We start from the raw sequence: 27287 nt of genomic DNA on the forward strand, positions 1-27287 counted from the left end.
GCATGTCACCAGGTATCATATTTCTTTTGCCTCTGTGTTCATACTGTGTGTGAAGATATGGTGATGGTGTGTTTTTATGTATACCAAGCATTTCAACATGTGTGAGGGTCATAACTTCTGCAAGTATTCTTCCCAAATAACATAACAATTACAATACTAAGATTGGTCAGACACTCCCCTGGTTTGGTATAGCACTCCTCCTCCTGACTCCACTCCATCGGCTCTGCCATCAGCTCACATTTCCTTTATCGGTCCCCCATCACAGAAACTGAGTATCCCCAAACAGATCATCACGACAAAAACTCTGGAAAAAAAAAAGAACTAGGATGACCACAGCAGACCACTCCATTGCTGGAAGCACTGATCTACACATTTCATTAGCTCAGATATCTCACCGTCACCTTTTTAATCCTTCCAGCACAAGCTCGCAATCGACAGGTCCACGTTATCAGCCTTGTCTCCACCTTGTATCTCCACCGGTTGGTTAACCTCCCTATAGTGAGTGGGATGGACCCACGTATCTTCCTCGGCCACCCTTTGAGGATGTGGTATCGTCAGATACGGACCTTTCCACTGATCAGTCAAACAACCTGAGCTAAAAAGAATTTGGATCATAACAAATTCTCCAGGTTTGACACCATGACAGTTTGCATTAGACATGTTAGTTAATAATACTTTCAATTTCGGTTATTCTCATTCATCTTTGTGAGACCCTGCACAGTAACCTCATTATCATATTTTCACGAGGCTGCCTGTTTGAACAGTATCTCCAAGGGGGGGCAAATAAAGGAAAAGACAGTCTGGGATTATCTTAGTGTTGTTACCCATCACCTTACACATGTTCTTGGAAACGTCACCTGTAAAATAAGTCCCCCTATCATTTTTAATAATTCTAGGGATATAGTATCTGCATACAGGTTCCAGCAATTAAATCTTGTTATTAATAGCTACTGCTCTAAATAATGCCTGGGCCACTGGGTTGGATAGTATTCCGAGTATTCGACCTTAGCCTGGCATAGCTGCCGTTTATCCTAAGCAACCTTGTGTCCTGTGAGTGGGAGATAAAGCACAATTTAACATCATTTAAACATGACCTAAAATACAACAATAAATCGTCCACATTTTACATTAGAACAGATCCATTGATAGGTTGAAAAGATTGTAAACAGTCATATAAGGCCTGGGAGAAGATACTGGGGTTGCCTATAAACCCATGGGAAACCCGTGTTCATGTGTGGTGTTCTTCACTTTGCAGTACTTACTTATGTGTCCCGCTTGGTGACAGTTAAAATATATTTTTGAACGGGTTGGATGAAAGGATTGTTGTGGGAGTTGAGCAAGAGGAAAAGATGGTGGGTATGGGTGAGGATGTGAAGGATAAGGGTATAGTGGGAGGTATGAAGTTTGTGGGTAGTATGAGGCCTGTGGTTGTGTATGATATGTGGGGTAAGGATGTGTTTGCTGTGGTGTGGGATTGGTGAGGACGTGTAATTGTTCAGGTGCAGGTGTGTGTGTGGGTGCAGGTGTGTCGGTTGGCTGTGATGTTATTGTCATTCCTTCCAGAGCTTGGATACTGACAGCCATTAGTTTTTCGCTCTGGGTCTCTCTCTTCTTTGTGATATTTTTATCATGTTCTATGGCAGATTCTATGAGTATATCTACTGTGACTCCCCTCCAGCCAGGTTGTGAGGTCTGAACCCGACTCTTTAAGTTGTCTTTCAGACCATCCATGAGTACCGTGGCTATCATTCCCCTGTGGTGAGTGCTATCTTTAATATCTTCTATCCCAGTGTACTGGGTGATAGCCTGCAGAGCCCGATCGCAATAATCTTCTGCAGTTTCACTCTCCGTTTGCTTAATTGTGAAAATTTTTTCCAGTTAACTAATACTGGAAAATATACACCCAGTTGAGTTACAATGCAGGAAATGTTACCTTGGTTTACTTGATCTGTTAAGGGAACGTCGCCATCCAATACACAATCCGTGATAAATTTTGTCACGTCGGTATTGCGTGGTAGACAGGCCCTTAACATCACACGCCAATCTTTGTTAGTTGGCTCATGAGAACTACCCAAATTCCTCAAAAATCTTTGACATTTGGCTAGTTCCTTTTTTGGATCGGGGAAATCATTTATGATGGAATTTAGTTCTGCTCTTGTTCAGGGACAATGCATTACTACTTCCCTCATGGGCACTACACTGTTCGCATCTGCATTTGCATTCGGAACAGTTATCGTCCGAATGGGATGCAGACCGGCAGCGCTGCTACCTTTGACCTGGTTACCTGGCTGGGGGTTTAATCTGCTGCTGCTACGTATGGTATTAACAACTTCCTCTAAAGGTGCAGAGTGTGTTAACACTTCCCTTGCTGTTACCGATGAAGATGGCGGCACCACTCGTGATTGTGGTGATGCAGCATCTATCACTTGCACAGCATGGGAAATGGTCGACAATACAATAGTCTCATCATCCACATCATAAACATTTTCTTTATGGTTGCTTAAGAGAGGGTACAAATTGTTTGTTACATTTTTATGGGTATTTTTGGTAACTGTACTTGCACCTCCATCCACATAAGGTGGGGGAGGTGAGCGTGAATGACTGGCTATACTCTCCACAATGCTACCTTGCTGCATGTGCGCGCCATTTTGCGGTTCGCCCGCATTGCAATTTAGCGTCACGGATGTATTCTCTGGCAATGCACTCGCGACGCTAGTTTGCGTCGCTTGCACATTTTTATGCCATGCATCCCCTTCATGCTGCCACAATTTTAAACATTCATAATATTTGACCTTTTCCTCTCGGGAGCGCATCAAACTGATGTGATCCCGGACATTATCTAATACATCCTTATCAAAACTACCAATTCTGGGAAACGGTCTAACACTCTTCATCGTCATTTTAAACCATACATCACAATACCTTATTGCATAAGTACCGTACTTAGTATGCATAATACGGCGGGCCGATCCAATCGGAGCTTTCATTAGCAGCACATCATTGTCTAACATCTCTACTGTTTGCATGGCTCCCATTCTGAAACAAAATCCTACGCTTTTCAATAAAGATTTAAACTGGTGAAAGACAATCTAGATACTCTCACTTACCTACGGAAGAAATTTCCAGATGCCCCCGCTCACCTACGGAAGAATTTCTAGATGCCCCCGCTCACCTACGGAAGAATTTCTAGATGCCCCCGCTCACCGACGGAAAAAATTCTAGATGCCCCCGCTCACCTATTATCTCTCAGCTCACAATCACAAGTTTCCTAGTGCGGCTCAACTACAATGCTCAAATAACCTAACCTTATTATTGAACACTGCAGTCACACTGAGAGCCGGACCCTAACAAAAATAACAAACCATACACCTGCTCTGTGTACTGAACGGTAAGCTGCTTACCGAGCGGCTAGCACCTAGCCTTTAAAGGTCATACGGTACCTCTAACTGTAGGGAACAAGTTACCCTTACCAACAAACACTCACAACAAATACTCAGTGTTACACACTTTTTCCTGTGCAGAAAAACAAACGTTAACCCAGATATTGATAACAATTGAAAAATGTAAACCTCAATGGTTTTGTTTAAACACCATGCACAACCGGAAGTACGTATACGCTATTGTGCGACCAGTCACATACAAAATAATGCGACTACCACACAACCGTATGACAACTTTTTAGCTGCGTACACAAAAGTGCGTCTTTACTATATGCAAAACTGTGACTCAGCCGCGTACTTAATACTGCGGCACCCCTTTAAACGTTAGGTTCTATCAACAAAGGAAAACAAACTTTTTCCTCTCTTGTCCCTGGATTCTAGTCAGCTTCCTTTGCTCACATGAAAACGGATAGCGATTTTTCAGCAAAACCCTGCATGTGGCCACTCCACCCTTTGCTGAGATATCGATAGCCGTATGTGCCATGTGAGTAGGTAAGTGACTTCACTCGATGAGCCCCCATCTGATGATACTGGATCAGAACCTCTATATACCCCTGCCTATACCTTCTAATAGCCTACCTATAAACCTCTAAGGACACAGTCATACAATAAATAAAGACTTAAGACCTGGAATCTGTGGTTCCAAAGCACAAGTATTATTCAGGTAAAAGTACAGTCAGTTACACGCTATTGATCCAGACACAATTCGGCGTAAAGGAATTATACAGACCCAAGTACAGTATACATATGCAGCGCATTCTGGTCCAGATGTTAGGCATCAGCAAGTAACCCCTCAGTCAGCATTCAGCAAGAAGACTAAGAACCCAGAGTTGGAGCACACATATTTATACCCCCCCAGAATAGACAGGACAATAGAGAAGTTTGTTGCTTATGCCATTGGTTCCCATGGGGGAAGCATCTGTTATAGAGTGTTTAACAGGCTGGTTCAAATAGGCTCAACCCAGCCTCCAACAACTGGGGGTCTCTGCCCTCCCGCCCCCTGCAACATCCTAACAGTTGTTCATATTATATACATTTTGTTGCTTGAAGTCTCTGCGGTCCATAATTTGAGAATGCATGATGTGATCTCCACACCGATAAAACCGGAATTCTGTTGAAAGAGTACGCATCAGTACAAAACCAAACACGGCTTACTTAGCATGTATAAAACCCTAGTTATCAAATAATCTTTATTTCACAGCATTTATACTAACTGAACAAACTTAAATCTTATACCTTAAAGCTTATTAAACCTTTTATGTGGATATGTAATGTGTGAGTATGCGGGGTTTCATATAAAGACGCTAGTTAACTTGGGGCAGATGCATGCGCATGAAGCTAACAACCAGCGTTTTCATACACGATCTTATGCATTCGCTAATATGCGATTAGTTACCAGTGCAATTGTGCGTATTAATGTGTGTATGAGGAATGGTGCACTTAAATCTCACTTACTAAGTGAACACCTAGCAGTGTGGACTGCTGAGCCTTATAGTTCCACATGCCCCCTCTCTCAGCAGCCCCTACCTTTCCCAGGCTCTAAAGAAAAGCCTTTTATTCTCACAGACTCTTGTGTGAATGCAAATTAGCCCAGCTACAAGACCCAAACCTAAGATAATACTCTTGGCTTAGAAGTTATTTCATTGCAGGAAGCTGGCTAATGTAAGGTGTGTATTCGAGCCAGGCCACCTGGAGTGAGAGCAGACGTTATCCAGGAAGCTTATCTACACAGGCTAGTTATCACGTGGCCATTTGCTCTGTTCTAGCTAATGCAATATATCCTTTAGGGGAATTAAAATAATATGCACTTTATCCAGAACACCCAAACTACGTAGTCATGAAATGGGCTTTTGGTGAATCGCCGTAACTTATGGCGATGGTCACGGATGCAATCGCATGATGCTAATAGTATTATCGCCACATGTACTAAAGTGTGAGTTTATCTAACTTTTTAGGGGTAACTTGTGGGTCAAGGTGGCAGTGTCGGCAGGGATACAAAAGTTTGCATCTCCCGATAAGAGTAGTTAGGTGTGGATATTATTTGCGGAGTGTGAACTAGGGACATGATGTGTTTTCTTTCCTTCATTTAGCATGTCAGTTTATTGTAATGAGATAAATAAGAGAGGAATGTGGATTTAAGGAGGCATTTCTTGTTTTGTGGAAGAGCACATAGTATTTGTCCCTACAAGAGGATAGGATCTTTCCACATCTTCATACCTTCCCAACGGTCAAATTCCAATGGAACAGTCAAGCTTTTCTGGCACGCTCTGTCCCACCCGTGGCCCGCAGTGTTCCTCCCTTGGGAGTTTGGTGGAGTACAATGAAGAGCAGCAGGTGAGTACTGAACAGATGCCAAGCTCATATATATTTGGATCTAAGCAGTCTGGGAGTGATCCTGGGGTCAGCCCAACTACTCGGGAAGTACTGGGGCAAGCCTCCAGAGTAATAGAAATGATGAAGGTGGGGGTGGGGCCACGTCCCCTTTTTGTCCCAATCTTTAACTCACAATTTGGTTGGTATGCATCCTATACTTATAATGGGGGCATTTTGTACCTTCAGTTGCACTTCTTTTGGAAAACCTTATCTCTAACAGCACTCCATCCAATGTAATAAAAATATACAAATGTAAAAAGGTAATAAACACAGTCCTGATGTCCCCTCACTGTCCTGATTCATATAATACATTAGTATAAATTGAGCAGTTTTTCAGTAGTAACATTTTTACAATTTCTCCTATGAACATTTTCAGGTGCACCTAAAGGTGTAACGAGAGATATTAGTAACTTGGGTGAGAGAGAACATTGCGCCCACCCCACCCTTGCATTTTATTGGGGGCAACAGTATGCACCCTGGGCGGTAACACGTCACACCACTTCTAGTGCTCTGTTCGTATATAGCACAATAGTTCCACTACCCGCCAAAAAAATTGTTTAGCATTTTTATATCTTATTATTCACATTTCATTAAACTGTTCTGTCAGAGGCACCCTTTACCAGTCATGTATCCTCCTGCCAGCTGTATTACTGTAGACTTTTTTTTGCTTTAAAAATGAAATCTGCATTGCCAAAAGCCGCTATTGCCTCGGGTGACTACTCTAAAGAATTGGTCTTTTTTTATCATAACAATGATGGGTGCTACAATAGCAGAAAATGACATGATGAATGGCCTATATTATTAGTAAAGCACAGGAATCATTGTATGGCTTTAAGGCTGTTGGGCAATGATCAATCTATAACAGACTGAACCTTGACTAGATCCATGCTGAACCCCTTGGGCGAGATTGCGTAGTTTAAGAATGTGACTTTATCAATCTCTAATTCTCATTTCTCTTATTTTGCATATATGTAGTTTTGACTAAACTTTCTAAATCTGTTCTCACCTGGTAATGATGTTCTACCAGAGAGGAAGAGGTTATCAAAATGGCATCCAAATAGACGGTCATACATTTACCAAATAGATGTTTGAATATGTCATTTACAAAGACTGGAAACATGACATAGCATTACATAAGTCAGATAGCCTGAATAAATCTCATCATGACCAGAATGAGTGTTCAGATTTCCATTCATCTATGTGACGAGATTATATACACCTCTGACATCAATTTCAGAAAAATAGGTCAGCACCTCTAATGTGATCAAAAAGGGCAGACATAATGGTACTTATTTTATTATTGTAATCTTGTTGAGACCTCTGTTGTTAATACAGGAGTGTAACTCAACTTCTATTGTAATGACAAAAAAGAATCTCACTCTTACTGGTGAGGTACAAGATCTAAGATTACCTCTCTTTCAACTTAGTACCAGTTGCTATGATAGAGTACAGATTTGTCCTCTTGCATCCTTAGCGATTGCATCGTGCTATGCGATTAGCCGCTGCTGCGTGCTCCACCATGCAATCCTATGGGGTCGCAAGTGCGAACACAGTGCACGTACTCATTCGCGGGCGCGTGACTCGGCAAAGATTTAACTGGACATATCTGTATTTCAACAAAGAAAGAGTCAATAATCCCACCCCTAAAGTTATAGGAGTATTGTAATCAATAGAACCACCAAACAATTGGCCACCATTCACCCCAAAAACAGCTATATCACACTGGAGAGACAGAACAGGTATTTGTAATGTTTAGTCTAATTTATAGTCCAAGTATAGCTGTCAATAAATGCAATGTTCAGGGGATATATATTCAAAGCACCCTTTAAAGGTAGCAGTCATGAATTTTGTATATAAGGGAATTTCTGTTGGCCTAGCTGTACTTCCTCAGTTGTTGTTTGCTGGACTTCTGTAGGCATTATTGGCAATATGACCTTTTTCTTCACAATATAGGCAGAAGCCCAAGGAACGTCACTTCTGATTCTTTTCAGTTGATAAACAAAAGACCCCAATCTGCATGGGCTCAGCCGGAGGTGCAGCATAAGAGGAAGTCTTGGCATAGCAATTCCGTTCTAATTTCCTGTCTGTATTGGCAAGTCAGTACTATCCCTTCAGAATAATAGGAAGGCAGATTCTGGATGGTTCATCTGAATATATAAAATTACAAACAGATTTGTGAAAGTCGTATAATATGAGAGGTATAACATTATAAAGGAATAAAGGAGAGAGCAGCTATTGGTTTTAACTTCATAAGTGTTCACCTTTTCTGCACATATGTAATTTCCATTTTATCAGTTGTATTTATGATTTAAAGAGTTCTACTAGTATACCTTTTTCTAGTTGCATAAATTTATTTAAACTTTTTGACAACCTAATAAAACATTTTAAAAGAAATACAACAAAAAAAACAAAAAACAATTCATAAACATCACAAAAAAATACAATTAAGAGAGATACCCAAATATTGAGCATATGTACATCATCAAAGGAAGAGTGTTAAAACTTACAATATAAAAGCATGTAGGACAGGGCTCGGATGCTCACAAGCAATAAGGGCAGCAGATCAAGTGAGGGTCTCTTTCCATTAATTTGCTTTTCTTTCCTGTTTTTCATAGCTGACTCTATTCTGTGGTGCACACCCATATAGGGATAAATGAAAATGTACCACAGTGAGGACAATAGGCAATAGATAGTAATATTGACTTTCTGTGCTGATATATACCATTTCCTTTTGACATTATTCCTTTCACATTCAGTAGCACAATGTCTGAATTTGTACAATATATTTCAACTAGGCTACGGCCTTGCTATAAAATAGGAAGATGGCCTTTGCTGGTCTTACTCTATCACGGCCATCATAGAGCAACCTCACTTGCTGTTCAAAATGTAAGTCAGCTGAAGCAAATACAGAACTCTTTGGGTCTAAACTAAAATCCCAAGACTGGGAGTCTCCTTTAAGTAAAGTTATAATTAGTACTATTTATTGCTGCCCAGAACCGGCCGACCGAGGTATGAGCTAAAAATAAAGTTTACAACTCTTAGTAAAGTTTTTAACCATCTTTCCATCACCCATGTATCTACAGCATCAGGAAGCCTTATACTGGGTTATATGATACCAAATGCAGGAATCTGAAGATCTCTGGATACTTCTTCCTGAGCAAAAACAATATATATAAAACTAAGGGCGCTAGTCTAACTGGTGACAACAATAGACTAGTTGAACTGCAGCTCCCTAGAAGCTACTGCCAACCTTCCCTGAAAATATATCCCACCTATGAAGTACTAGACCCCAAAAAAGGAAAGTACAGTTCAACTAGTAGGAATAAAATTACATATAATCAATATATTAAAATAGTTCACTTAAGATAATTTATTAACCACACAAAAGAAACAAAAAACATATACCAAGTTACTGTGCTAATTACCAAAAAGCTGAGTTAACAGTATTTTTAACAAACAGCATCATTATCATTAGCAGCAGCATTAGTCAATAACGAACAGCATCATTAATCATTAGTGAGCACACAACAAAAAAACATTAGTAAAACATATAATCTAGAAAATATCTTGTGAATTTACACAGAGATGTTAGTAAGTGAGGCTTTTCACAGATTAAATGGAAGTATTTGATACTGAGCTCCTTTTAGGTTAGTTGTCTTATGTTATTACAAGCAACCTTAATGTGCATACACACGTAACAATTTTGTAACCAACGATTTTCTGTCAGATTTTCCCTTGAAAAAGTGAACGATTTTTTGAAGTGTAATGAACGATTTTTACAACGATGAACAAAAAATGTTCCTTCCCTTAATGAAAATCGTTATGTTGGATAGTCTGAAATGGACGATGAACTACAAACTACAAACGGGAGCGTGCTTAAACGATTTTCGTTCATCGTTATAACTCAGAAACTGAACGATTTTTGAACGATTGAACGTTAACGACAAATCGTTCAAAAAATCGTTACGTGTGTATGCACCTTTATATGTTAGTCAGATGTTAATATACTTTTTATACTGACTAAAAACAGTCCAGAGTAATTTTTAGTTGTTAATAAGACAAGGTGTCTCTCACATTCAATGGGGAGTGTTAGTAATCGGCTGACTAAAGACAGTCCAGAATAATGTGTAACTGTCAAAAGCGTCTTTCACATTCAATGGACATTGTTAGTAATAGGTTCCTTCAGGACTTGTTATATATTGTTCGTATAAACAGTCTCACATACCATATGCATCAATCAATTGGTGAGCTCCTCCTATAATAAGGAGATGTGCTCCAAACTTGCAAGCACACAGTTCTCTTTGTGCCACCTACTGCTGGAGTTTTCAATCATGCAGCCCAATTGGAGGAACAGTTGCCTTACTACAGATGTGTCCTGCTACATCTTTGCTACATATGCCATGTAGTGCGCCATGTTATTCGCACCCTGCCATGCCACTGCTTGGCGTTCTAAGTCGCATCATGCTGCAGTAAGTCGCAACATAACGTACTGAGGCGCTGGAAAAGTCGAAGAGTATAATACAACTTTCTGTCCACCAGATGTCGTTTTTCCTAAACTGCACTGCACATGCATCAAATAGCCAGTGAAGCTTCTGAACTGTCGCCTGCTAATTGGCTGATGAAACCTGTCATTCATTAGACTATACAGTAGTACTGAACTGCGTTTTGTCATGAATTCAGAGCTGCAGCTGACTGTGTAATAAAGGTTTACATTATTTGGTATGTGAGTCCTGTGATTTATAAGAATACATATCTGCATTGGTGTGAAGACGCACGCGTAGCATTTCATAAAGACGGATCAATTCAAGTTCAATATTCTTAAGCTAGTCTGTCATGCTTAATACATTGCTCTGAACTTGCCACCAACTTTAATTTCTGTGTTATGCCACCCAGCTGTATTTTACTCTAAACCGCTATGGACATTGCATTATACTAATTAGGGTCTATTCCTACTGTATACTATTGGTACATGGTGCATGGGCAGTATTTAATAGAGATCATTCAAGGTTCAATACTCTTAAAGTACTCTGCCCAACTTATTGCTCCGTACTTTACTCTGCCAACATAGAGATGCCCACTACCGCTTTCACACTTCCGTAAGGCCTCGCAGACCTGCGCATACATCGATACCATTGAGTAACATTGGCCCCTCACAATTACAACAGGTCTGACCTCACTCAGAAATTACAACTGTCATCGCACGCAGTGAGTACTCAAGCTGCGTATGCCATTGCAGTGGCTCAATTTATTCATGCCCAAGTAACGGTGTACAAACGAACTGGCATGCCTGCTTTTCTACAACCATTTCATCACCATTCCTAAATTCTGAGGACCCATCCCTCGATCTGCGATTGCAGTGCGATCGCAATGCCATATCACGCACATGCAATGCGGTGCATGCACCAGCAGTGCGCACCATCGGCCAATCTGCGCATGCTTTTGCAGTTGCGATCCATAATGAATTAGGCCCAAAGACAACTAACATCGAGGTGAAACTAGTAAATGGTCAGGGCAGGCAGCTAAGTTGCAATATGGTAAATTATCAAGTTTTAGAAATGGCTGCAAAATGAGAGTAGTCAATAAACATTTCCAATTGGAGAAACAGTAGACAGAACTCATAAACAATCAGAGGTTAGGAAAATTATACTAAAATCAGGTACAAAATAGTAAAAATCTATTAGGCCACAGGAGCACGGGTAGAAGAAGAGCAATAACAGACTTGTTTGAACGTTATAAGCAGTGACCTGTGAGAGTCGCACATGCATATATAAAGCACTTGTGATCAATAAAGCTCTAATTACCACAGTGGGAGACAGCTCCATGAGAAAATCAGTATGTTGATTAATTGGAGATGCTACTGAGACTATTGTTGTTACTATCTTGAATTCAAACATTGCTCCTGACAAAACCACATTTGATGTGTGGCGGATTGCAAAGTCCCAAACCATTTTCAGTTTAGAGCAAACCACATGTTGTATTGGCCAAATCAATAGAAAAAAGGCTAATTTTCTTTTTGATACGTTTCTGACAGACATGTAGTTTGAGTTATCTGGCCTGTCCAAATACAGAAATTAAATAAAGTAATTGTTTATTAGGGATACAATATTAATTTATTAATCATGCAAGCAATAACTTATTTATTATGTAGCTAATATTAATTGTACTATTTTATAATAGAGGTAGCATAAATTTACAATTTGTTATTGGGGGAGATATCATTGCATTTTATTATGGGGACAATATAAAGTAATTATTTTATTATGGGTTAATTCTATTAGATTTAGAATGGTGGCCATAAGCATTTCTTTATCATGGGGCAATACTTATTATTAAGTCATTCCTGAAAACTTCATGCTTATGTCGCAAGTAGATTCTGGCACATTCTAAGGGACATATTCATTATGACATAATTATAACTAGTGATAATTATGTTTTAAACTCGCTGCGAGTTTAAAAAATTGTTTTGGAGGCATTCTTCATGCTTGCCTCACAAAAGTATCACTTCCGATAAGATGCTCTTTTGCGGAGTCAGCTTTTCGGAAAAGTGATAATTTTCCCTATGCAGCTGAGGTGTCCATAAGGATTTCCTTAATGCTGCATGACTCTCCCTCCCTCCCTTCCTCCCACTCTATACCCCTGCTGTGTCTCACCTCCTCCCCCCGCATCCTCCGGTGTCCGACCACAACCCCTTCGCGCGGCCACCATGGGCTCATCTGACTCTCTGCTGTGGCTGCCATGTAAATCTTCATAGGCTGCTGTGTAAACAGCAGCCTGTGAAGATTAGTGGGGGCTGAACACCATCTTAGGATGGCGTTCAGTAACACCATCAAGTTCAGAAAAAAATGCTTTTTCTGAACTTGATGAATGGCCCTGACATTTATTTTTTACAAAAGTAGGTGACAATTTAAATTTTCACCTGCATTTGTAAAAAATAAGTGATGATAAATAGGCCCCTATGTCTCCACATATATGATGCCTGCAAGCACAAAGATTCCATATTTCTGTGCATGGTTAAAGCCTTGCTGTTCTTGGGCTTATCAGAAACTGCAACCAAACTACAAAATGTTTTAGTGACTGCTTCAGAGGGCGAGTTTATTGAACCAGTTTCTCTAAACCAGTGCTCCTGTTCCACTCTTCTTCTGATTGATTACCAGTGCTGGACCCTTTAGATTTCGATGACTATTGCTATGGCTTTTTGACCTTTTGGATTTAGATAACAACTGATCTGACTCCTGGCTAACCTTCTGGACTATTCTATTGGCTGAATATCAACACTCCATTTTAGAAAACAGCCTGACATTACCGATTATATATTGCTGTTACTGTATACTATTGTAAAATATCCAAGACCTTATATAATAAACTGACCACACAAGTGGATTCCTCAGTAACCATAAGTACTAAATCTCTTCAGTGCAAAACATCCTGCAGATGCAAATACAGATCACTTTCTGCAAGGAATATTTGACAAGCTTCAAATTACCAGTACAGGCACTGCTTAGCCTCCCCTAGTTCCCTCAGTGGGGACCATCTGCTTGTGTGTCACTTGAGCCTGAATCCCGTCAATTATTATTTATCTTGAAACCATGCACTGACTCCTCAGATCTGCTGAATGTGGGGATGATGCTCACACTTTTGAAGAAGAGGTCCATGTTTGGAAATCCTGCTATATCTGCAATGAGGAGATGACATTCTCAGCTCATTAATTTATTTTATTCAAATTTTTGCAGCAGCTTTTGATGGTCCTCACTCTTGTGTTACAGTTGAAGTCACTCTACCCCAGTACTACAATGTTCCAGATCTGTGATGTACTAGAAGACAAGGCTCGAGAAATGGATAGATCATTATCAATTTTGTTTTAAGTCTCATTCATGAGATCAAGGATGATCTGGCATGAATTGGTCCTCTGAGGAACTGAAGGGATTTATTTCTCAGTGTGTTATCATCATGCCTGTCTTACATAATGACATGAAGAAAGAGAAAAGATTGCTAAAAACACATCCTTTTCTTATAATCTGAGTTCTCTTGCCACTATCACTGAGCCCATGCAGCTTGGTAGGGTTCATGGCCCATTAACAAAGAATGAGAATATCACTGCAGTAAAATCTCCTGTGTGTACTCAGTGTGAAACAATTTCTACCCTCATGGTAATAGCTTTGACTAGGCAATTTAAAGGACAATGGCCTAAGTCCTAACAGGTCTTTCCCTTTGACTATGTTCAGTTCAGCTACCATTCCAAGAGGTAATAACTTTCTTCAACTTAAAGTCTGAACAATACCAGCTATCTTTGACTCAGGGTCTAAGGGTCTAAGGTAAACGTCATGCACAGATCTTTTACTAATCTTTTTCTAAACGGCATAAAATCGGTATTGGTTGGAAAACAACTGTTTCACTGCAAACGTTTGAGGAGTCATCCTTCACTTTTGGAGCAATTACTATGGCATCCTGGACATTACGAGTCAATATTGCTGCCAATCACTAGGTGTACTTGTTCTCAACTTGGTCCACTTTCAAAATTTTCATGAATTCCTTGTAATGCCATGGCTGGCTCAATATAATCAGTGTTAACTGGAGGACAAGAACAATAACTTTTTCATGACAGAACTTTATGCAAACATGTATGCTTGTTGCAATTCTTCCCTTGAAATCTTAACTGGGACTCAAATTTCTTTTGGCTCGGAACCTGAGCTTTAGAGTTTGAGGAAATAACTGGGTTATCACCTTAAACAACAGTTCAAATGGCATTCTACAGTACCTCTTGTGGAGGCCCTCCATCTTCTGGCTCTTTACGTCTCTGCATTGACTTACCGTTCCTTAAACATGTGCAGTAGCATTACCCAACTTGCATCTTCCGATGGGCTACAGAGGCTCAACATGCATTCATAACTGTGATAAAAGCTTTTATGAAAACTCCATACCTAACACATTACACTCCATCTTGTAAACATCCTTGTACTTACAGGTATTGATACTGATGATTATGTATTGCTCATCTGTATTACTCCTGCTTTTGAAATTCACAGTTAATATTTTGTCGTGATTTCACAAAGTTCAATAAAACAAAGAGAATCCGATTGACACTGTATCTTTATTATACAAAATATTACTACCTTTGAAAGTAAAAAACATGAACAAAAATCATGAGAGTACCATAGAAGTAAATGAAAAGCTAACATGGCAGTGTGTACAGATTCCCAAATAATAATGATAAACCTATTTGATTTACTAACAGGGGTGATATCAGGGTCAGATCATATGTGCACATGAAAAGAAATGCATCGTAGGTGTTAAATTTAGCCACAACGCTCATACCTAGTATCAGAATTTTCTTTGTCAGTTACACCTGATTATTAAAATGTTTTCACTGCGGCAGCTGAATCCCCGAGAGATATTTGTATCTTAAGGCGTTTTATTACTGCTATGCTGCGTAGCTTGTTATTTTCTGTAGAACACCTGCTATCTACTTTTGGAGGTATTACTTAAATATCTCCAAAAACATTTTGTCTTCAAGCTATATTAGCCTTTCTCATCTCCTAAAATTTGACTACCAATCCACCCACTCTTTCATTCCTTACATTCACTCTCATGCAAAGACTTGATACTTGCTGCAAACCAATAGAGCAAGATTTCTAAGTACAATAAATGCAGCAAAGTCAAAGCCAGTTTTACATTATGTAAGGGACCAGAAAGAGAAAAACAACAATTTCAAAGGGTGCATACATGTACTCCAGAGAACACTACCTTATCAATGCCCAGCAGACTGCAGTGCATAACATAAGGCACATAACATGGGTTAGTGAATACTTGGCATGTGCAGTAGGACAAATAAGTATTTACAACATGTAACGTGCCAAGCAATATCCACACAATATAAATTGTGAAACAATGTAATATACCCCGCAACATGCACTATGATGTACCTAGAAGGATGCCTTGGATGTACCAACTTGATGCACACGTTCCCAGTTGACACTTACCTCGGCTCAGAGTTCACTGGCTTGGTTTTTCTGATTGGTATCTTTCCTTGAGATCCAATCTGTGGAACACAAATAAGCTGTTTCCAAACCTTGTCCTTGAGTGTTGAGTTCACCTCCCTGTTGTGGTGGCTAGAGTAAAGCAGATACCCCCAACCTATTTCTGATGGCCAGATGCTCCACTTGCTCCTTCCCCAAACCTAGTGTGTATGTATGTTTGCATGTGGTAGGGAACATAGGGCCTGATTCACTATGGATCGCTATCCTGCTTATACGCACGCAACGCAGTTGCTAATATCAGCGGTGACATGTAAATGTGTGCATTCGCATTGCGATCACAGCCTGACATAAGGACGCCCACTTCCCCTTACTCACATCTGTGTACTTGGCCAACATAGAGAAACAATCTGTTACATTGAGTAACATCGGACAGTTAATGAAGCCCAGACCTTACTCAGGATTTGCTTACTTCAGCGCATGCTTTGAGGCCTCAGGTGGCCTCTAATATCGCAGTGGCTAATTTGTGCACGCCCCTGCAACACCGTCGAAACGCACTGGAAAGCCCCCCCCATTACCACCCACAAATGGCACTTCCTGTCAATCACTCTGCCATGAGTCTGTGTATCCTCTGCAATCTTAGTCCCGATTGCAGCGGCTGGTTCTCGCACTGCGATGCTACACATGCGCAGTACACAACAATCGACCAATTGCATGTGTATATGCAACTGCGTTCCTTGCTGAATCAGGCCCATAGTCCCGAATTCAAATAGCCCAGATAAAATTTTTTACTGCGTATTAAATTAATGCGCATATCGCCCGGTAATTTCACTTAACGCATGTATGCGCGCTCCCGCTTAATGCGCAATTCATTTGGAAAAGGCTTTCTCTTGCATTTGCGTGGTCATTCTGACTGGCAATATCCACATTAAGTGTGGGTATAAAATGTCAAATTTACAGGCGTAATGGGTTATCGCGGCGCATTGAATCCGGCCCCTAAATTGTAAGTGCAAATGGGGCAAGGACTGATGTGAATGGGTAAATATTCTCTGTAAAGGGCTACAGAATATGTGTGCACTATATAAATAACTGGTAATAAATAACAATTATATATATAAAATGGCTACAGCATCTTGAGGCAGTACCGTCAACATGGACTTTTTCAGAAGGAATGTTGGGCTGACAATTGTAGTGCTTATGAATGGACCTAGAGATGACTAGTTTTACTATTTTCTTGAGCGTAGGTTGAGAAAACTATATCAGAATGTAAGCAATGTCACTCTTCAACACTACAGCTTGTAATTAATTTAAAATGGAATCCTGTTTGTCAATAATACAGGACATAATATGATTTTTGTACATTTACTTACAGCACAGTCAGCATTCTAGGCTTCATCTATTTCCTCTTCTCTAGTCCTGTTTGCCTGGTCATAATGACATACAGTCAGGTGCATAAATATTGGGACATTGACAGAATGTTCATATTTTGGCCTCTATTCACCACCACAATGGCTTTGAAATGAAATAAACAAGATTGCTTTAACTGCAAACTTTCAGATTTAATTTGAGGGTAATCTTATTATTATAAAATTACAATATTATCTAAATTTACAAATTAGGGTTTCTCTTTGTCTCTTTAAGCCTCTATTGTGAAAGCGTAAGTCATCCAATATCAAAAGAAATTCCACATCAAAAAGTTCATGTAAAGCTTTTATGAAATCCATCTGTGTTAAGCTGCATACATACGGTACGATCTGCACAACCAACGATATCGCTGAACGAATTCCCTTGAGCTTTTCTGTAGTGCAGTACAAACAATATTGGGTGTACACACTGAAAGACATCTATGATAGATATCTTTCAGTGAAGTCACCCTGCCACATCTCTGATCAGGTAAAATCTGTCTGAAATCGTCCAAGTTGGCCTGCATGTACGGAAGACCATAGATATCGTTATCGTCCATGTGGGAACACGCATCGGAGGGTCTCATTGGTCGTTCGCTGCATAAAAATGAACAATATGAATGATTTATCGTTGAACAATATCGTTATCGTTCATGGATATCGTACCGTGTGTATGCAGCTTCAGTTTGATATATTAGGTGAGCATTGTTTTGGAACTTAGTATTACACTATGAGAGCTATTGTTTCTCTATGTATATGACTATACAAACAGGATGGACATTTCTATAATTTCTGTCCACAGTGAAGCTGTGACATTTATATATCCTTTTATATTAATAGCAGGTAGTGTCACTGGGCAGATTCTGAGCCAGACAGATATTCTGTTACTGATGCAAATAACGAGTTTTGCTATACAGCACATGCGCAACAGCAAGTTAATGCTTTTTGCGTGCCTACGATGGATTCTGATCCTCGATCTCGCTTTACATGAAATGGGCTCAACCTGTGTGGCAATTGGCGGAAACATGCAAGATGTGTCTCGTGAAAGTGTCATGGGCGTGTAACTAAAGCTCTAGGCCTGATTTAGAGCCGAACACTATTTGCGGACAGTCGTTCTGAAAAAGGGGCCGGATATTTAAATGAAGCGCTCGCTCTTTGCGGTCTGTTGACGCCTCTATGTCTGAACGAGCGAACAAAACATGCGCTCGATATTTTGAAAAAAACGCCTCCTGGCCGCTCGCATCATACGTCATATCCGCTATTTATTAGTTTAATCGAGTACATCGAACGGCGTCTGAACTGCTCGCAGTGCTTGTGGTAGCATTTTCCTTCAGCAATCATGCGAGCAGTTCAAGCTAAAAGACAACCAAGTGACGTGGTCAATGACGCTGCTTTGTTAATTATGCACACCCTTAAAACGCCGTTCGGATCTCCATTCCCCGTTTTCAAGCACCTTCCCCTGTTACCACCCACAAACGCCTCATCCTGTCACTCAAATTAGCAGGCATTCGCTATTTTGCAAGCACACGATTTCTGACCACGCTGACTGGTTCGCGCATGCGTACTAAAACCCATACGCATGTGTAGATGTGCGAACATCGCTCGGAACGAACGAGCGGCTGCTTACGAGCGGCTCTGAATCAGGCCCTCGGTGCGATTCTGAGTCACACAGAAGAGGGAAAGCTTTTCCTGACAGATCTCGTGTCCAGCATGGGGCTGGGTCAAGAGCAGACAATAATGATGATGGTTGCGGTGGTTAGAGTAACATCAGTGGGCGGCGCAGCTTCCCGTGTGAAGATGCATGTATGATGTATGTAAGATGGATGTATTCTCCCATTAGCTGAACGAAATAATGCATTATCATAAGGTAGTAAGTAGGGATGAGCGGGTTCGGTTCCCTGAGAACCGAACCCACCCGAACTTCGGGGATCCGGGGCGATCCGAGCCCAAGCTCGGATCTCCCTGTCTGCCCCGGATCCCTCTCCCGAGGCAAAACCTCGAGATCTGCTGTCGGATCTCGAGGTTTTGCCTCGAGCGGCCATTTAAAAAAAAATGCCTTTGCCTTTAATGGGCAAAGTGCTGATTGGCTGACAGAGCCGTCTGTCACGGCTCTCAGCCAATCAGCATTATGGTGCTCATTTGCATGTAGCACGGACTCGTGAGATCCGTGCTACATGCATCTGTGTGATTGACAGTGACACAGAGCACAGATGGGTCAGTGAGACCCGTCTGTGCTGCTGTGTATTTCAATGACACAGATGCACGCACGGACCAGGAGATCCGTGCTACTTGCATCTGTGTCATTGACACAGAGCACTAACGGGTCCGTGAGACCCGTCTGTGCTGCTGTGGTAAATAAAAAAAAAAAAACCTGTGTAAAAAGAGAAAAAAATGGCGTGCCCCCCCCCCAAAAAAAGAGCAACCAGCCCCGGGCATTAGTGACCCAGTGCTGGGTGTGCTTAAATACAGGGGACAAACGACATAGGGGTCCCCTGTACTTAAACACAACCAGCACCGGGCTAGTCAGAACCAGAGCTGGTTGCCAAAATACGGGGGACAAACGACGTAGGGGTCCCCCGTATTCTGCGCAACCAGCTCTGGGCTCTGATCCGGTCCTGGTTCTGGAAATACAGGGGAAAAAAATGAGTAGGGTTCCCCTGTATGTTCCAGAACCAGCACTGGACTTTTTCTAGCGGGGGGCTGATGCCACAGCCAGGGGAGCCCTTTCACCGGGCCCCCCAGCCGCAGCATCAGCCCTGACCGCTAGTCAGCCCAGGCCGGGGATCCCTGGAGAGCTGGGGACCCCCCCAATAAAGGGGTCACCCTCTCCAGGGCACCCCAGGCCCAGGCTGATAGCGCCCCTGGTGGCGGTGGGTGGCGGGTTGATTGTGTGGTGTGGTGTAAATAAAGAATATCAAACATTGTCTTTACAAGTAGAACTGCAAGTCCCAGCAAGCCTGCCCCGCATGCTGGTACTTGGAGAACCACAAGTACCAGCATGCAGGGCATTAAGGGCCCACTAGTACCTGTAGTTCACCTGTAAAAAAATGTTTAAAAAAAACACAGGACACACACACCGTGACAGTATAGGTTTATTAAACATACATACACACACACACACACACACACATGTACACATACTCACCTATGTAACCCTGTAGCATCGGTCCACTTGTCCGGTAAAGTATCCATAGGGGACCTGTGAAAAAAAACATACTCACCATCTCCTATGCGAGGTTCTGTCCTCTTCGTTCCAAAGTAGGCATCCCCGGACTTGGCAAAAAAAAAAAAACGAAAACGCGATCCACGAACTTAGTACCGTTCTATAGAACGGTACTTCCCGAATGAGAGCTTAGCGGCGGGGTATCACCATGGAAACCCCGCTGCTAAGCGTTCATTGGCTGAGAGAGGCCATCTCCCGTCTCTCTCAGCCAATGAACGGCTCCCTCCATTGTAGTCAATGCTGGGAGCCGCAAGGTTATTAAAGTTTACCCTGCGGTTCCCACCATTGACTACAATGGAGGGAGCCGTTCATTGGCTGAGAGACGGGAGATGACCTCTCTCAGCCAATGAACGCTTAGCAGCGGGGTTTCCATGGTGATACCCCGCCGCTAAGCTCTCATTCGGGAAGTACCGTTCTATAGAACGGTACTAAGTTAGTGGATCGCGTTTTCGTTTTTTTTTTTTGCCAAGTCCGGGGATGCCTACTTTGGAACGAAGAGGACAGAACCTCGCATAGGAGATGGTGAGTATGTTTTTTTTCACAGGTCCCCTAGGGATACTTTACCGGACAAGTGGACCGATGCTACAGGTTACATAGGTGAGTATGTGTACATGTGTGTGTGTGTATGTATGTTTAATAAACTTATACTGTCACGGTGTGTGTGTCCTGTGTTTTTTTAAACATTTTTTTTACAGGTGAACTACAGGTACTAGTGGGCCCTTAATGCCCTGCATGCTGGTACTTGTGGTTCTCCAAGTACCAGCATGCGGGGCAGGCTAGCTGGGACTTGCAGTTCTACTTGTAAAGACAATGTTTGATATTCTTTATTTACACCACACCACACAATCAACCCGCCACCCACCGCCACCAGGGGTGGCGGGGATAGCCCCGGGCTATCAGCCTGGGCCTGGGGTGCCCTGGAGAGGGTGACCCCTTTATTGGGGGGGTCCCCAGCTCTCCAGGGATCCCCGGCCTGGGCTGACTAGCGGTCAGGGTTGATGCTGCGGCTGGGGGGCCCGGTGAAAGGGCTCCCCTGGCTGTGGCATCAGCCCCCCGCTAGAAAAAGTCCAGTGCTGGTTCTGGAACATACAGGGGAACCCTACTCATTTTTTGTCCCCTATATTTCCAGAACCAGGACCGGATCAGAGCCCAGAGCTGGTTGCGCAGAATACAGGGGACCCCTACGTCGTTTGTCCCCCGTATTTTGGCAACCAGCGCTGGTTCTGACTAGCCCGGTGCTGGTTGTGCTTAAGTACAGGGGACCCCTACGTCGTTTGTCCCCTGTATTTAAGCACACCCAGCACTGGGTTACTAATGCCCGGGGCTGGTTGCTCTTTTTTGGGGGGGTGCACACCATTTTTTTCTTTTTTTACACAGGTTTTTTTTTTTTTTTTTACCACAGCAGCACAGACGGGTCTCACGGACCTGTCATTGCTCTGTGCCAATCACACAGATGCATGTAGCACGGATCTCCCGGGTTCGTGCTACATGCAAATGGGCACCATAACGCTGATTGGCTTCCTGTCTGCCACTGCAGTGCCACTCCTAGATGGGCCACGTGTTTGTGCCGCCCCCTTGTGTCGCTTAGCATAGTCATCCAGCTTCCTCGGTACAACCTTTTGGCCTAAAAACAATATTGTGAGGTGTGAGGTGTTCAGAATAGAGTGGAAATGAGTGGAAATTAATGTTATTGGGGTTATTAATAGCGTAGGAACAAAAAAAGGCCCATTTATGTGATTTTAGCGTTTTTTTTTTATTTTTTAAGAAAAAATCCAGATCCAAAACACAAAACCCAGAACCCAAAACACGGAAGGGTGGTTTTGGCAAAACCAATCCAGATCCAAAACACGAAGAAAGATCCAGATCCAAAACCAAAACACAAAACACGAAAAGTGTCCGGTGCACACCCCTAGTAGTAAGTCAGGTTACTTTGGCTTCATGCAAAACCAGTCACTTTGCGTACCACTCAGAATCAGGCCAACTATTGCTTCTATAGCTTGCGCATCTGTGGAAAATGTATACCTAACTGTATTTTCCCAAATTATGGTTGAAAAATACAGGAACCTGACAATGCAATGTAATGTAAAACTCAGGTTTTATAATATCCATTCACATGTACTTGGATTTAGGCTCAATAAGTATTTTTCATGTATTGTGAAAGATTCCTTGACCTAGTAGTTATTGACTCTCACTGTCACAGAAATGAGAGTAAAATATAACTCCATAAAATCAGAGAGAACTCCAATAGCAGAAACCCATATATATATATATATATATATATATATATATATAGCAGTGGAATGTGATCAACAACAGTAATATAATATAGAAATGTTGCTCAAATGTCTAAAAGTTTTGGGAACATAGTAACTCGTGTTCAGGCAGTCCAATACTCCGCAATGGCAGACAAGGAAGAAGCACAATCATAATCAAACTGTTTATCTTAAGGTCTGTTACACAACAAGCAGATAAATGGAGCACAAGCAAAGTCCACTTAAAAACCAGGTCAGTACAGAGATAAATCTGCAAGGCAGCAGGCAGAAGAATAATCAAACAACATGCTAAGGTCAGATACCAGAAACACCTACTAAATTTGCAGGCTGTGCACAGGTATCAAAGATCAGAGAGCAATCACCTAGCGCTGACTGTCGGTGAGTTTCTTTTTAAGGAACTAGGGGGTGGTGATCTGACTTGAGAAAGCTCTAAAGCTGCATTTGCAGTAGCATTCCAGTGACACTGGGATCTAGGCGGCCATCTCAACCTGCAAGCATGTTCAATGAAGACCTAGGAGCATAAAACACGTCAGCTCACTAAGTGACATGGTTCATGAAAGTGCGCTGGAGATTGCTATAATTAGCGCTATTCAGGACACTCACATTAAAATCAAGAGGTGTTGGCATTGTCTCTCCTTGTACTCTTTCTGGTCTCAATCTCCTGGAACTTGACCTTTCCTTTGGCTATTCCACCTGAAGCGAGAGTTCTTTATCTATTAAAGTAGAAATATCAGCAATGGCCTGCTTTGTTTTTATCTGCTGAGTAACAATGTGATCTCCTTTCCTTTTAAATAGCCTTTCATTTCAGACTATAAAAATGAATGATGACCTAACACACATCCTCCACACCATCACAGAAAGGAAGCAAATTGCTTCCTGATGCTTAAAAAATACTACTGTAGGGGAAGCGTAGCAAGTGGGCATAAGTTAAATTCAACGCAGGCTGTTACAGCCGATCTGTAGGATGTGGCAGAACGTGTTAACATTCACAATGTTGACAGGCTGTTTGTCGACCATGCGGATTTCTGGAGGGGGTATGCCTGATCATGACCCTAATCCTTTTCACAGCGCCATGGCCCTAAAATTGTCCCAAATTTGGCTGTCAATATTCTATTGCCGACATTCATATTGTCGACATGACATTGTCAACATTTTGAATTTATATAGACCTGGAGAAAATGTATGGGCATAAAAGAAACATTGTATAACATGTACCATATATACTGTGATGTTAGACAATTGTAAGGATTGCTGTATTTAATTTGTATTCATTTTAAGCAAATAGCTTAATATATCAATTACAAATTAATATTTCAGAGCATATCAATGAGAGTGATGTGTGTAATGCTGTTGCCCCAGAAAAAGATGTTGATGGTTTCCACATAGTAAATATTGGAAGGCTTTGCATGGATCAGACATCCATCATCCCTGCCACTGCTGCTGCTGTCTGGGAAATCATTCAACGAACAGGTAAGGGGACTGACATGGATAGATGAATTAGTGACCGGTTAGATTTTATAATTTATATACATCTAAAATCTCCCCCTTTTTTACTTTTATGAAATGCTGATTGTTTCGTGTCCACATGTGTCAACACAGAGCCGGCCCTAGGCATCGGCATTCTAAGCGAATGCCTAGGGCATCTGGAATGCCTTAGGGCATCCCACGGCTCTGCAATTCCCCCAGAATCTGCCACAATCGGAGCTCAGTGCGCTGTAGAGCGGCTGCTTTATTACACTTGTTTCATTGGTGGTTTAGTGTGTGTTACCTCCGTTACAGCACCGATGATACAGAGCACTGCAGTGAGCTCACTCTGACAGCCCAGCCAGCACAGAGGATCGGGGCTGTTTGTTTACATTTAATGCCCCGCCCACACACCTGACACACTCCAACCAATGAGCTTTTTAGTAGGTCTTCGGGCTTTTGCTGCTGCAGTAATAATGCATGACTGCAGAGCCAGATTCAGGGGGAGCATAAGGGGCACTTCACCCCTGCTCCCCTCTCTCAGGGCCCCCCTGCCATTTATTACAGCTCCAGTGAAGCAGGACGGCATTTAGAGCTAGGGAGACTGAAAAGGAGGGGAAGTCGGGCAGGGGGCGGAGCTACACGGCACTCAGTGTCACCAGGCCAGCACAGCATGGGAGAGAGGAGGGGATGGAGGAGCTACCTTTACAATGAGTGTAGTGTACCTGTGTCCTGTAAGGTGAGGGGGGGATGGCACTATACTTCCTGTCTGTAAGTGTGTGTATGTATGTAGTTGTATCTGTAACTGAATTTATGGATGTGAGTGTGTATAAGTGTGTGTGACTGTGTATATATATATGTGTCTGTAAGTATAAGGGGCCCATTTATTAAAGTGCATTTGAGGTAAATTCCCAGTAAAAAAAACAGTTTTCGGGGGTTTACCTCAAATACTCAGTATCCCCCGAATGTATGAAGGAGGGACCGCAGCAGGTATCTCCAATACCTGCTGCGATCCCTCCATTGCCGCCGGCAGCCGCCTCCCCATAGGTTTCTATGGGAGATGCGATGCTGCCAAATGTATCACTATCGGGAATGCGAAGCATTCCCGATATTGACCCCAGCAGCTAACGCCATCTGAGGATAGCGTTAGCCGCTGTGTCCTATGGGCACTCACCGCATTTCAGCCGGCGGAGGGATCTTCCAGATCCCTCCGCTGGCAATGGGCGCCGCTCATGTGCAGTCCGCGGGACTGCGCATGCGCAGCAGCCCGGAATGCGCTCCGGCAACATCGCAGGGACGGGCTGTTTTCGGGGCCCGTCTCCCTGCATGTGCCGGATCATTTCGGCCGGTATGATCGCATTTTGCAATGCGATCATGGGCGGTACTGCATGCCCTGATCGCATTGCAAAATGCGATCCTTAATAAATGGGCCCCTAAGTGTATTTATGTATGTGTGGGCAGGGACGTTAATATAATGGGTGCAGGGTGTGCGGGGCACACAGGGGGGTCATACACCAAACACCCTGTACCCATATTTTTAATACTTACCACTTCTTTACGCTTAACTCCTCAAAAGGAATCAAATAGTATCCCTCACATTGTCCCCCGCGGCCGCACATGTGAAGTAGGACTCCTGGTGATAAGTCCTCACATCACAAAGGACAGCTTTTATTGAAGTAGCTGTCCTTTGTGTAAATAATCGCTCCAAAGGCTTGTGCTCGAGAACACGTGTCCCAAATTATGCTCTTTAGGGCCCCCCAGTCTTAAGTGCCCATGGCCCCCTAAAGCCTTAATCCAGCTCTGCATGACTGAACACTGATGTCTATGTGAATAAACACTTCATCATCTAAACGTGAGTGCTTTTTTCTTTGCTGGTGAAAGTGATGTAATGCCGGCTTCTTGCACCCTAACCCTCCCCCCTTAGCATAACTCCCAACTTTTGGAGATGGGAAGGAGGGACAGGGTGCGCGCCGAAGGCGCGTGCGCCCGGAAAAGGGGCGGTGCTTCTGGAAAGGGGGCGGAGCCAAATGAAACTGGGGCGGAGCCTCGCGGCTTCCCCCCGTTTTCGTCACTATAGCGGGCGTGCCCAGCACTCTCCGAGATGCTGGGCAGCCCCCCGGGCTCTCCCTACGCTAGTGAACAGATGCCGTGCGATGCGCACGGCATCTGTTCACCTTCTGCACACCCACTGCTCTGCTAGGCAGAGCAGCGGGTGTGCTCTCCCCAACTTCCACCCCACCGCGGGACACTGCGGTCCGCGGGCGGGACAGCGGGACAGTCCCATAAACACGGGACTGTCCCGCTGGAAGCGGGACAGTTGGGAGGTATGCCTTAGTGCCTAACCCCCCCAGTGTTGCATAACCTTAACCTCCCCCCAAAAAAGATTACCCTAACCCCGCTACGCTGCCTAAACCTAACCCTCTCCTCCCACGGCTAACGCTAAGGGCGTCCCGGCCTTACCTTGTTCGGCTAGGCATCGTGATTAAGATAGGTGCAGTGGTATCTTAACTACATCCACATACATATATATATATATATATATATATACACACACACACATGCTAAGGGGCACCAGTTGAAATCTTGCCTAGTGCACCAAATTGGCTAGGGTCGGCTCTGTGTCAACATTAGGCCAACTTACTGTTAATGGTTTGTGTGTGGCCTTCACCAGCTAGATTAGTAGTTTATGAAATATCACTGATAGTTGGATAAACACTGTTAAGCTGGCCACACATCTACAGATTATCTGTCCAACCTGCCAACTAGTTGATTGGTTGGAATGAAAATCTGGTAAGGTATGAAAGCAAATGACAATCAGCAATTTGCTCCCAAATTGTTGTTTGAACAAATTGTTTAGATCAAACATTTAACAAAATTGTCTGACGACCATTATCATCTGGTTTCTGGCATTTAGAAGCATATTGCTGATCATCAGTTACTCCCGTACGTTACCAGATTTTCATTCCAACCAATCAACAAGTTGGCTGGTTGGATGTAACTTGGTCTAGTGTGTGGCCAGCTTAAGCGTGATGCTCAGTTATACGTACACCAGTTTGCAGATTGTACCTTGCGTTTTTAAACACTATACACATGCTCTGACACCAAGTGTACACATCTCAGACTACACTAATGACTGGAGA

General features: G+C 42.6%; 1 protein-coding gene across 1 annotated transcript in view; it reads left to right on the top strand.

The window, feature by feature from the left end:
- The window catches only part of MTHFD2L (methylenetetrahydrofolate dehydrogenase (NADP+ dependent) 2 like), a 277906-nt gene that overhangs the window by 89230 nt on the left and 161389 nt on the right, over positions 1-27287 (top strand). The window contains exon 5 of the mRNA XM_088448876.1: positions 24001-24153. Within this exon, the coding sequence (XP_088305002.1) occupies positions 24001-24153 (153 nt within the window). The remainder of the gene's footprint in view (positions 1-24000; positions 24154-27287) is intronic.

The sequence above is a fragment of the Taudactylus pleione genome, unplaced genomic scaffold (assembly GCF_031769625.1).
Source record: "Taudactylus pleione unplaced genomic scaffold, aTauple2 ptg000471l, whole genome shotgun sequence".
Classification (NCBI taxonomy): Eukaryota; Metazoa; Chordata; class Amphibia; order Anura; family Myobatrachidae; genus Taudactylus; species Taudactylus pleione.